This window comes from Ictidomys tridecemlineatus, chromosome 8 (assembly GCF_052094955.1).
Source record: "Ictidomys tridecemlineatus isolate mIctTri1 chromosome 8, mIctTri1.hap1, whole genome shotgun sequence".
NCBI lineage: Eukaryota > Metazoa > Chordata > Mammalia > Rodentia > Sciuridae > Ictidomys > Ictidomys tridecemlineatus.
In genome coordinates, this window is record NC_135484.1 from 54886243 (window position 1) to 54900289 (window position 14047).

Below are 14047 nucleotides of genomic sequence, written 5' to 3' on the forward strand. Positions count from 1 at the left end.
ATTTATTTATTTATATGTGGTGCTAAGGATTGTGTTATAAGAGTTACAAAACTGGGTTCTGTTTTGTCACTCACTAGCCATGTGATTTTTTTAAAAATTTACACAGAATAAAATTAACTTTTTTCTCTCTTGCTGCTCATTTGTAGTCAAACACCTCCCCCTGTCCCAGTCCCTGGCAATATGTGATCACGGATTCATTATTCATCCAATCATTTCTGCTTCTCTTTTTTATTTATTTGTTTTTATTTTTTATTTGATCTAATTAGTCACACATGAAAGTAGAATGTACATATCATTGTGCATATCGTTTCTCCTTTTCTTTTTTCTTTTCTTCTTTTTTTTTTAAGTTGTAGATGATTTCTACAACTTTATTTATTTATGTGGTGCTGAGGATTGAATCCAGTGCCTCACGCATGCAAGGCAAGTGCTCTACCACTGAGCTACAACCCCAGCCCTCTCCTTTTCTTGATATCCATACTCCCTGAGTCTTTTTCTTCACCCATTAAATTATGTGAGTGTGTACTCATACACACATACACATACACACGTATATTTCATGGGTGAAAAAAAACATATATAGAGATGCAATCTTCTTTACATTAAAATATTAAGCTATGTACGATGATTGTCTGCTGTGGCTAATTAACATGGTGTATAACAAGCATCCCTTCTATGGTTTATTTAAAAAAGGCTTTCTCTAAGTTGACTAATATCCAACTTTAAAGATTTTACATCTCAAACTTTTCAGGCTTCTCCAGAAGGGCAGCTGCAGCAAGATTCCTGCCCACCACCAGGAACTGTATTCATTCCTACAAAATTATAAGCTCCAAAATGTTCCTTAACATCTTGTGTTGTCTTTCCTCAGTTTGCCATTCTGCACTACTAAGCAGTCAAGTGCAATTTTCTTTCATTATTCTTTGCTAAAGGTCTTCCAAGATTGTTCTAGCAGCTTGCTATTTATGAGCATAGCTTTTTCACTCAATGCCTAAAGATAACACCAATGACACTTATATCAACATGTTAGCTAGAATAGATAGAGGCAGCCCTCACTCCCACCTAAATAGATCATCTAACGTTAAGGAGCTCACTGCCCTGGCTTAAACTTGGACAGTGTGGACAAGTATCATGGAGGGTTTTTAATAGTAGTACAACATAAGAATGCTATATATCACATCAGAAGAAAAAGAAATCAACTACACATAGAATAAGAGACACCTAGTCTAACAGCAGCTTCACAGTAAGATCTTGATATGTCAGTCACCAATGTGGCACAGTACTTTTTTTTAATTTAATTTAATTTATTTTTTATTAGGCACAGTTCTTTTTTTAAGCTCATACTATTATATGGCTCTTTTGAGGTCCACCAATGAATTCCATTTTACCAATTCCAAAGGTCAATTCTCAATCTTACTTTAACCTTGCAGCAGCATTTAACAGCATCCTTTTTGTGTTACCTTTCTTTTCCTCACTTGAAATACTCTTGTTCACCTCCTACATTACCAGTTCCACTCTCCAATCTCCTTTAAGACTGATGAATACCAAATTTATGTTTCTGGTATAAATCTTTCCAATAAAACTCAAAATCTCATAGACATCTGTCTCGTTATTATAGAAACCCCTACTTCCATCATCCCACCCAAATCTGCTTTTCCTGTAGTTGTCCCCATCTCAGTTCATGTCAACTTCTCCTTCCAATTGCTCAACCCAAAAGCTTTGGTTGATTCTTTTTTTAAATTTTGATCTTTTTTAGATATACATGACAACAGAGTATATTTTGACATATTATACATACATGGAGTATAATTTATTCTAATAGGATCACATTCTTGTGGTTATAAATGATGTGGAATTGTCATGTATACATATATGAACATAGGAAAGTTATGTCCAATTCATTCTACTGTCTTTCCTGTTCCCATCTCTCCTCCCTTCCCTTCATTCCCCTTTGTCTAATCCAATGAACTACTACTCTTCCTGTCCCTACCTACCCTGACTTGTTGTGGATGAGCATCCACATATCAGAGAGAACATATGACCTTTGGTTTTGGGGGAACTGGCTTATTTTTTTTTTTTTATCAATTCTTGATTCCTCTTTGTTTTTCCATTGCCTACATCCATTCCATCAGTAAATCCTGCTGACTTCATCTAAAATATACCCAGAATCTGAACAGTTTTCACCATTTTCCATCATCTCCCCTGAGGACTGCTGCAATAGTCTTCCCCCTCCCCACCCTGCCAATCTTGGGAACTGTCTATTTTCTGTAGTTCTAGACATCTCATTTCCAACAGATACTTTGAATGCATCACATGTACAAACAGCAAGAATGAAGGGGTAGGTAAAAATAAAGAACAACTGAGAAAGTCTTGATGGAACAAGGTGGAAAGTAGGGGCAGAAAAAATACTCCCAGGGTGTAAGAAGGAGTGGCAGGGTAAGGTTGGAGACCGGTCCTAACCTTTGCTTTGTCTCTGGACACATAGATCCTGGTCTGGCACATTCGAATAGAAAAAACCAGTGTTAATGAATGAGGGGAAGAAGGGCTTCACTGACCCCTCAGTGGAGATCTGAACCTCAGGATGGGGGTAGGAAAGAGACCAGGGAGGGCTTGCAATGGTCTTTTAAATGGTCTCCTTACTTTCAACCTTGAGACCTCAACTCCACAGTCTATTCTCTATACTGAAACCAGAGAGATCCTTTTAAAACATTCATTCACTCTAAGATTATTTACTGAAATTCATCTACATGTGAAGTACTATTATAAGTGCTTAGAATACTTCCAAATGAAGAGATAAAAATGTCTATCCTCATAAAGTTTATGAATCCTGGAAGGGGACAGGCAATAAACCAAAAATATAGTAAATAAATTATAAAATTGGTCCCTAATGCACAGGAAAAATACAAAGCCAGATAAGAGGAAGCAGTATCAGGAAAAAAAGGACTTTTAGATTCAAATAGGGAGAGAAGTCCAGAGAGCACTGGCAAAATAAATTTTGAGCAAAAACTTGAAGGAGGTAAGATATCAGCCTAGCAGATATCTGGGGGAAGAACATTCCAGGTAGAAAAGATATTAATGCTAAGTCTCTCACATAACATTAGTTTTTGTTCCTTAGACCCTTAACTGACCATATGATGGGCTGAAAGAGACAAGATTTTTAAACTTGTTTTTGTCTAATTATTGCATATATTTTATCTTAAATATTTTCCTAATAAGGTACAAATGTCTTTTAAGAAATAATAAATTGGGCTGGGGGTATAGTTCAATGGTAGAGTACTTGCCTAGAATGCACAGGCCCCATTGAGGCCCAGCACTACACACACACAAGAAAATCAGTGCACACAGAAATGAAGTATTAAAAACTACTCATACAATCAAACTTCACCTTTTTCTAAAATTCATTTAGGATTTTCAACTTTCATTTCACTGAGTTTCTTTTATGGCCCATAAAAAACAATTAGAAAGGTTTGTATTTTTTTTAATGTACATATGACATATATAATAGGAAAAAAATAAGTCTATTCAACACGAGAGGTCACCCAGATTTAGCTTGCTTAGAATACAAACATTTTTCAAACATAAATACAGACTGATTTTTCAGATTAAGCCAATTATAAAACTAATGATAAGCACTGTCATCAAATTTATTAACAAAATAAAATTAGTACAAAATTATGGATTTTTAAAAGCTTGTTAGTTTCTACATAATTGGATGAGACTAGCATAATTTTTTTTTTTTTTTTACCTTCCGGTGGTCTGTTAGATGTTGCCACAACGACGACCCCATTTTTGAACAGATTTTCAAAAAGCTGTTTCAAAATCATGGCATCAGCAATGTCAGTGACCTATGGACAACAACACATTTGTTTTATTTTAATTTCACTTCTGCTCTAACAAATTTGCTAATGGTTCATTTTTTTAAGATGGAAGTGAATTCCAAGAAAAAAATTCTAATTATCATCGTGAGGAAAAAAGTAGATAATTAAAAGCATGAAAGATTATATAAGTCTTTTAAACTTGACTCTTCCTTCTTTGCAAGCCTATCATTTCAACACAAATTATCAAATGGTTCTATGTTAACTTCTTTTATAGAACTACAGGTGGAAAGCATGGATAATTGTCCTTAAACATTTAGGAAGTCTAATTAGAATACGACCAACACTCCCCTCCTGCTGCCACTCACCCTACCCCCCAAAAAAGGAGAGAAAGAGTGAAAAAAGAGAAAAATAATAATAAAATGCCCAGGCTGTGATTTCTAATACCTTTCTGGCAAAGGTCCCTGGAAAGGTGACTTTAAATGGTCATGGGACTTTAGAAATAAGGACAAGTAGCCAGTGAGACACAATCAGCTGCTGTTGAAAATAGAATGATATGACATAGATACTATTGTGCAATTGTTGCACAAAACAATTCAACAGATGGCCCATCACAAAAATAAGCAATTTCATTGTTCTTTTTAAGTGCCTTCTATTACTGTCCATGAATAATCAAAAGGCACTGCAGTCACTTCCAGCACAGCCAGCCTCTGCTAACCTTCGAAAACACAAATATTCCTTCTACCAAAAAAAGCCCTTTCAAGAACGGTTAATACAGTGCTTTAAAAATATGACTCCTGACAAAACTAGAAATGTATAATGCAGATAAAACTCTCCTATCTAAGCTAGGTTACAAAGAAATATAACTATTGTTTTTTTCTAAAATTATTTTTTAAATTCACAATTAAAAAGTTAGCTTAATGATAACTTTATTTTAAACAGCTTTTAAAATTCACAAAGACATATAACAATTAAAAAGGAAAGATGAATTTAAAAACAAATGTATAATAAAGGCAGATATTAATCACTGTAACTTCCCCTAAGTATATAACTTGTGTTTTAGATCCTCAGTGTAAAAATGTTTTGATCTTTCTTTAATAGCACATTATTATTCAATAGTCTCAATAAAACTTGCTTTATATATACTCACTAAATATATTACAATACTATTTTAAAACCCTGTTAGGGGACATAGAAGCTAGTGGAATTCTTTCAATTTGATCAACTAAATACTAAAAGTTACCAACTAAACAGTTGTAACACAACTAGTATCATCCTGGGTTGCACAGGTCTACATTACTTTTCTCCTTATTGTTGATAACTTATTCAAAAGTTTAGTAATTTCTTTCCCACCTAAACTAAACCAAACAAAACCATGACTGTGAGATGTACAAAAATATTTTTCTGGGGCTGGGGCTGGGGCTGGGGCTCAGCAGTAGCGCACTTCCCTGGCATACGTGAGGCACTGGGTTCAATTCTCAGTACCGCATATAAATAAATAAAATAAAGGTCTATCAACAACTAAAAAAAAAATGTTTTAAAAAATTCTGTCTCAGGCTAAATAGTGAAAACATATTACTAAAATATTGAAGAGTTCTTAAATTTGAAAGACTTCAGGAACTTCAAAAAAGTGATTTAAACAAAAAGGAAAATGGGACTGATATTATTTAATTTGGAGCTTAGGATCATTGTCAAATTTTGCTCCCGCAAAAACACTGAGAAGGTTCTTTTCAAATGCTTAAACACCAGTGGCATTGCTGATGAGAGGAGAGAACAGGCTTGCAAATTTTAGTAGCAACTGCACTTTTAAAATTGGATTCCCAGTACATTCACTTAAAAAAAAAAAATCAATTGACGGTTACTCAATTTTAGAGAATAAAAACAGTAATTTGACTACACCACAGTTTTAGAAAAAAATCAAAAGGAGTCTTTGTGCCCCAAGATTCAGAAAAGTGAAAGGACATTTAGCTTATAACACAGTGCAAAGGTTTAAGCTGAAAATTAAAAAAAGCAAATAGTAAAAAGCTGTGATCAAGTTATACTTTGTTGTTTTTATATTGCTGGATGTCTTTGCCCTGTCTGAGTAAATAAACTTGGAGAAGCTATGACTAATTAATAAGGCAGGAGTCACTTGGTGTAGCTGAGTGCCAATGTATACTCTTTTGATCTTGTCCCTGCACTTGTTCAGCTTTGCTGGGGAACAGTAATTTTACAGTATAAGTGAACAGAAGACAATTGGCCCCACATTCTTGGAGAGCTGGCGTTTTCAGCACCCAGCATTTCATTACCACCAGGAACAAAAGAGAAGGCTACAGATTACCAATAAGGGTAGTCTGCTAATAGAGAGTGGAGACATTTCATTAGCATTAAAGAGAAGAGATTTTTTTATGACCTAGAGTTGCTTTCCATTATGACTCACTTAAGTAAAAAAGAAAAAAAAAACTAATGCTTAATTTACATGTGTAAGTGCTTGAGTCTCAGTCATCCACTGATTGGTACAGTGCCATGTAATGAGTGACAAACATAAGCATGCATTATCAGTAATTAGTATTAGCACAAAAATAAGCACTATTTTTATTAGCAGTTTTTAATAGCTTTCCTGCTTTATAAAATAGTTAAAACTATTTTTTAAATGATATTGATAGCTTATAGAGGAGAATTTTGCATGTATTCTTCTCATCAGAATGTTTTTGGACCATATTAGTAAAACATCTATTCAGTTTTCCTAAAAAGAAACACAAAGACATAATTTTTAAAAAAAAAAATCAGTTTCCCTCAATATTCTGATACCTTCGAAATTATAAATGGTTTAACAAGTAACATAAATATTCAAAGAGAACATAATAAAGATCCTAAAGAAAACTTTGAGCACAAGCTATTATTTTATTTCTGCAACTAAAACACATAAAAAACAACTCTGTAGACACATTTCTCAACCGAAGAATAGTGCATGTCATACCATAGGCAAAACTGAAACACCACACTTAGAAAAGACGATAAAGCTAATGAAGAATACATTCTGCAAATGTAATCCAAATGCAAACCAAAACATGATCTTAAAAATTCCTTAAATTAAAGAGCACAATAAAAGAATATATATCCTTGTTTTTAAGCTGCAGTAATTCTCATTCCTCTCCCTAGTAAAATAAGTATTATATTAATTAACTCACATAAGGCTAATAATAATTGGCTAAAAATCAAGACCACTAATATGATTCCATTTTAAATGTAAAATGGTGATTATAGACATACTGTTGCCAAGAATAAAGCACCTAAAAATCTTTTCTAATATATCAGCAAGTATTGTACTAGGTTTAATAGGCTTAAGGATAATTTTCAGGTTCTATTCATTAGAAAATCTACCAAAATCCCACTCAGTCTATATATTTAAAGACATAATATAAGATTTTTTAATACAAAGGAAAAATATAACTAATACTAGTAAGAGTACTAATGGTGGATTTAAACAATTGGTTACCAGGTATGTGACCATGGTCAAATTAACCTCTCGAACCCTCAATTTCATTTCCTCATCAAAATAATGAAAGCAATAATAATACCTACCTTACAAAATTGTAATCAGATACATATTAAACTTTCAAGAAATATTAACTATTACCTATTATCATTACCTATATAGTATGTATGCTGATATAATTTTATATTAATTATTTCTAGTTGTATAGAATGTTAGCTGTAATGAAATAACACATAGCACAGGACAGTAATTAGTAGGCACATAGAAAGCATTCACTAAACACTAGCTAATATTTAGAATACATTACTGAATATATATATTATAGAATATGTATAGAATATACATAGAATAATAGGGGTTGGGGGTATAGCTCAGTAGTAGAGCATGTGCCTGGCATGCATGAGGTCCTGGGTTCAATCTCTCCAGCACTACACACATAAAAAAAAATAGAAAGAATATACGTAATAGATGAAATGTACATTCCAATAAATAAATGGGAAATATCTCAAACAGTTCATGAAAGATTAATTTAACTAGTTATTAAATTACCTAAATGAATATAAATTAAAACAATGAATTATCATTTTTTATCTACTGTTAGATAAAAAATGTTCAGATAATTCAGAATGTTGACAGGAAAAATGTAGGTTAAATTTGTAGCATATCTTGGGTTCTGTAAATGCTGATTTTGCTTGATAAACACTATAATAAGCAAGGGGAGTGGGACTTAATATTAATTAACTCACATAAGGCTATTACTTCAATAGTTATTATTTGGTCCTAGGATTCATTTATTAGAATCTATTCCTTCATTCACAGGTACTATTCTAGACACTTAAGATACATCAGTTAATATAATAAAGATCCATACATTCAAGTTTCTACTCTGCAGAAGAATATAGATAAACAATAAACATAATAAGCAAATTATGTGTTAGAAGGTGATAAGTGTCATGGGAGAAAAGGAGGGTAAAGAGCTTCAGAAGTGCAGAGGTGGGTAAAGGAGCTCTACCACTGCACTACATCCCCAGCCCTTTTTATATTTTATTTTGAGACATGGGTCTTGCTAAGTTGCTCAGGCTCACCTTGAACTTGGCGATCCTCCTGCCTCAGTCTCCTGAATACCTGGGATAAGGGCATGCACCACTGCACTTGGCACAAACTTCAATTTTAAATAGGGTTTTAGCATAAGCTTTATTATTCAGGTGGCTTGGCCTACATCTGTAATCCCAGTGGCTCAGGAGGCTGAGACAAAAGATTACAGGTTCAAGGCCCTAAGCAATTTTTTTGGTGGAGGTATTGGAGATTAAACTCAGAGTCACTCAACCACTGAGCCACATCCCCAACCCCATTTTGTATTCTATTTAGAGACAGAATCTCACTGAGTTGCTTAGCGCCTTACTTTTGCTAAGGCTGGCTTTCAACTCATGATCCTCCTGCTTCAGCCTCCTGAGCCACTGGGATTATAGGTGTGCGCCACTGTGCCTGGATGGCCCTAAGCAACTTAATGAGGCCCTATCTCTAAGTAAAATATAAAAAGAGCCAGGATATGGCTCAGTAGTTAAGCACTCCTGGGTTCAATCCCTGTACCAAAAAAAAAGAAAAAAAAATAGGTCTCATTAAGAAGGAGATAACTAAGCAAAGATGTGAAGAAGTGATGTAGCTATTCTTACTAGCTATGTGGGAGTATAACAGGATAAAACAAAGGTTGCTGCTGGGCATTAGAATACCACACACAAACAGCTCAAGCCTGTGGCCAGAGGTTTACTGCAAGTATTTCTCCTGTCTAGAAAACTGGGCTAAGCTGAGCATGGGTGGGACCTGTAGTCCCAGCTATGTGGGAGGTTGAGGAGGGAGGATTACTTGAGCCCAATAGTTCAGGACCAGCCTGGGCAGCATAGGAAGACTCCATATCTACCCCACCCCAAACAAAAGAGTGGGTTTCCCAAACCCAGCTCCTTGCTTTGTATGACCATTCAGACTTTTGCCCTCAAACTTAAACACAACCCCCATTTCACTCCCCTATATACTTCTAGTAACCATGTTCACTCTCACTTGCCCCCTCTTCCCCCACCTCTTGGTTCTTCATGGTACCCTCCCTGACCAGGATATAGAAGTAATGAATCTTTTAACTTATTTGCTATTGTTATGGCACACTGAATATGCACCTTGCACCCTGAAGAACCAGGAGTTACCCAAGCTAGATTTTTCCCTGAAGCAACAGGGAGAAGAACACAAGGTCAGGCTTCTAGCATCACAGCCATGACCAGGCATACAAAATTCAAGTTTGGAATTATATAGGAGATTAAAAAAAAAAAAAGCCAAGCTATCAGCATTTTTCATTCTAGGATATCAAGGTCAATCGTGCTCAAGGGAGGATCTCCCATGTGGTCAATTCTAACACACTAGAATGCTACACTAAAATTGGGGATTGAATAGAAGGAATCAATTTGTATTTAGTCTTGTTTTGTTATCTCTGCATATTTTGTCTCCAGCCCTTCTGGGAAAGAAGTATTTGATATAACATCCAACTATTAACTGTGGTTCCCACCTATGAAGAAAATAGGACTGGGAACAATAGGGAGCAATGAGTAGGGCTGAACATATGGAAGATAAGGTCAGAGAAAAAAATAGCATTTGAGCGAGAGAAAAAACACTATCTAACATATTCCCCGCTTAGAGTATAAGCCCTTTTGAGTATAAGCCCTTGCCTGTTCTGTTAACTTACAGCCAAAAGCGTGCCTCATCTTTGCTATTCTTAGGCTTAGTTCACAGGGATTTCCTATATTCTGTAAAAGGTAGCATAAACATTGGTAAGAAGTATGGTAAGGAAATGTCACCCTTATTAATATAAAATCTGTTGCATCAGAAATAGAGGGAGCTTTGCTGGGTGCAGTGGACATGCCTGTAATCCCAGTAGCTCAGGAGGTTGAGGTAGGAGGATTGTGAGTTCAAAGCCAGCCTGAACAAAAGCAAAGTTCTAAGCAACTCAGTGAGACCCCTGTCTCTAAAGAGAATACAAAATAGGGCTGGGGATGTGGCTCAGTAGTTGAATGCCCCTGAATTCAATTCTGGTACAAAATAAAAGAAAAAAGAAAGAAGGAAAAATATGGGGAGCTCTGCAGAGTCCACAGTTGTCAAGGCAGCGCTAGCCTCTTTCCCTTAAGATCTGACTTGGGCTTTAGTTCTCCTGATGCAACAGATTTTATATTAAGGAAGATGACATTTCCTCACAATACTTCTTACCAATGTTTATACTATCTTTTACAGATCAGAAGGAAATCCCTGTGACATAGAAATAGGAGCAAAATACAAGTGAAGAATTCAGTTCTCATCAAAATTCTGTTTGCAAGAAATAGGCACATGAGAACCAGCTAAAGGCCTAAGAGGCTCCCAGGTGGGGACAGCACTATTGGCACATCATGGGAACTAGAGCAGAGGACAGGGTTAGGATTGGAGATGCTCTGGAGAGCTCTGCAGCTGTCCAGGCAGCACTAGTCTCCTTCCCTTAATGTGATTCGGTTTCTTTCTATGTCTCTTTGTTCCTGTCTCATTACTAAACAGGAACTTCCCTATGTTCTAATTAGCTCAAATTTATGAAAAAGAAGATATAACTGGACCATTCCCCAGGCCACACCACAGAAGTCCAAGCTTGCTGACAAGCTTATGGACAAACTATGAATAGACCAATGTCCAGGCCTAGTCCATTTAGCTATGGGACAGACAGAGTCTGGTGATATGGAATAAGGTTCTTTAAGGTAATCTGGATGAAAGAGTAAACAAGTGAAAGAATATCAAGCCAAGTCTGGATGGCACAGGCAAAACAGACACCTCCATCACCTCTGCTTTCTCTCTGCTAGCAAGCAATGTTTTAAGGGCCTGTCTCCCATGGATCTCCCTCATACCTAATATGTAATTGAAAAACCCTTAATCTTCCCTGTACTTCTATGGAAAACTGGGCCCATTTTGAACATTAATATCCTGATAGTTACTTTTGATTCCTTTGTCCCAAAAACAAGTCACCCTTTTGAAATCTGAACGCACTGGAGAACACTCAGGGCAAGGGTAAGTTTTTGTTAGGACTTCATTATCAGGGGGCATTATGACTTTAGGGAAACTCTAGGAACTTTTACCTTCATGAGCTCCTTCCTCAATAAAAATATAAGTGTATATATAATTTATATTAGTATAAAAACAAATAGAATACAGATATAGACACACAAAGCCTGGCTCATTACTGCATATTCACTTATTTCTTCAAATTTTAAAAGAAATCAAATCAACTTTCATTAGTTCCTAAAAGAATCATGGTACCTAATGGGTAAAGTGGCCCTCCTTGTTCTCTATCTTCTTCAGGATCATGGGCTTTTGCATATCCAAAGTTTCATAGTTCCCTAACTCCTTAGTCTTACCTTTCAAAGTCCTTCATGCCATAGAAACATGCAAATCATTTCTCTGAATATTTTGAAATTCTCATGGTTATAGTTAAAGTTAATGATGTTTTCATGAGACCTAGGAAATTCCAGTGCCTTTAGATTCCTCACCTCTATGTAGGGAAAATAATAACTAGTTTATAGAATTCAGTGAAATAAAAATGCAGAAACACATTTAAAACCATGAATCATTTTAGTAAAATTGGGCATATTTTTTTGTTGGTACCAGGGATTGAACCCAGAGGTACTCTACTACTGAGCCACATCCCCAACACTTTTTATTCTTTATTTAGAGACAGGGTTTTTACATTGCTGAGACTGGCTTTGAACTTGAGATCCTCCTATTTCAGCCTCCAGAGCCACTAGGATTACAGGCATGTGCCATCAAATCAGGCTCAAAATACTTTTTAAATAAATTAATTTAAAATTAAAAATTAGGGTTTTAGGATGTAGCTCAGTGGTAGAGCAGCACTTCCCTACCATGCATGAGGCCCTGGAATCAATCCCTAGAACTGCAAAAAAAAAAAAAAAAAAAGGTAGATGTGCACGTAGAGAGAGAAAGGAAGAGAGAAGGTGGGAGAGGGAGTGGGGTGGGATAAGAATGAATCTTTTCTCATGGGCTACAGTGAAGCAGATGCCACAGAGAAGCAAGTGAAGCAAATAAGTCAGACATGTCCTGTGTGGGCCATGGTGTGCCAACCCCCAAATAAGACAGAAAAGAGAATATGTACCATTCTCCATTTATGAAAAATTTCTACTTTACCTGAAATTCATCAAAGCACAAGAGACAGGCTTCATGACTGATTTCTTCAGCTATGGGAGCAATTGGGTCATATGATTTAGTCATGAATCCTGGTTTCCTTTTTGGCAAATTCTGTTTAAGGCGGTGTATTCCTTAAATGGATAAAATAAAATACAGACCAAAATATTACATTAATAGTACACTGTGAACAATTATCACATTTTTAAATCACTAGATAAAACTATTTGGGAGGTACCAAGGATTTCATTTAGGGGCACTTGGCCACTGAGCCACATCCCTAGCTCTATTTTGTATTTTACATAGAGACAGGGTCTCACTAAGTTGCTTAGAGCCTCGTTGTTGCTGAGGCCGCTGGGATTATAGGTGTGCACCACCGTGCCTGGCTATGAAACTTTAATGTGGAGTAAATTAAATTTAAAAAACATAAATCAATTTTTTTTTGGTGGTACTAGGGACACTTTATGACTAAGCTAAATTCCCTGCAATTTTCATTTTTTATTTTGAGACAGGATTTTCCTAAATTGCCCAGGCTAGCCTTCAACTTACAGTCCCCTCTTGCCTCAGCCTTCTAAGTCACTGGGATTATAGACATGCACCACCATGTCTGGCAGATCAAATTTGATTATTAAGATTGGTTGCACTGGGGCTTAGTTTGTGGCTCAGTGGTAGAGCGCTTGCCTAGGACATGTGAGGCACTGGGTTCAATCCTCAGCAACACATAAAAATAAATAAATAAATAAATAAATAAATGTATTATGTCCATCTACAACTTATATATACATATACATATATTAATATATATTTTCTTTAAAAAAAAAAGATTGGTTGCATTTTCTCCACCCCAAAATAAATTGTTGAAAGATTATTATAGTCTTAAAGTAGTAAGAAAATTTCAAGGTCATTCCATCTCCATTCTTTAATCATTCAGAGATGACAAAATGATAGGTTGGTTACCAAATGGATCAACAAATTGATCTCAAGCCTGAGGATTTCAGTGATGGAGGCTGTGATCCTACCCAAGGAGTACAAGTTATATCTAGCAAATCTAATCAGAACGCTCCCTTGTCTCTGACCTAAGGCACTAACGTGAGTCCCACTTCCATTAATTGCACCATACTAAGTGCTAAAAGAATTAGAGAGGGCTGGGGTTGTGGCTCAGCAGTAGAGCACTTGCCTAGCCCGTGTGAGGCCCTGGGTTCTAAAAATACAAACTGAATGCCTCTTGCTGAGATAACACAGAGTAAAGGAACTCATCAAAATAGTAATAATAATAATAACTTCTTGAAACAGGTGTGTTGAAACATTTTTTTAATCAATGTTTAGTAGAAACAGAAAATGTCTGATCTTCATTTATTAACCTTTGTTCTCTAACTAGAAAATACTGAATTCACTTTAAGAACCAATTCCACTCAGGCTTAAAGAAGAATGAAATATGCCATTTGCCAGTAAATGGATGGAGCTGAAGAATAAATATCATGCTAAGTGAAATAAGCCAATTCCAAAAACCAAAGGCTAAATGTTTTCTCTGATATGCAGATGCTAATTCCAATAAGGAGGGGGCAGT

The 14047-nt window shown here is 35.7% G+C and overlaps 1 protein-coding gene across 5 annotated transcripts in view; it reads right to left on the bottom strand.

The window, feature by feature from the left end:
• Afg1l (AFG1 like ATPase) overlaps positions 1–14047 on the bottom strand; it is a 203010-nt gene that overhangs the window by 110471 nt on the left and 78492 nt on the right. For all 5 annotated transcript variants that reach the window (XM_078019531.1, XM_005330144.5, XM_040283168.2 and 2 more), the window contains 2 exons: positions 12484–12614; positions 3740–3839 (listed from right to left, as the gene is read on the bottom strand). In XM_078019531.1, the coding sequence (XP_077875657.1) occupies positions 3740–3839; positions 12484–12614 (231 nt within the window). The remainder of the gene's footprint in view (positions 1–3739; positions 3840–12483; positions 12615–14047) is intronic.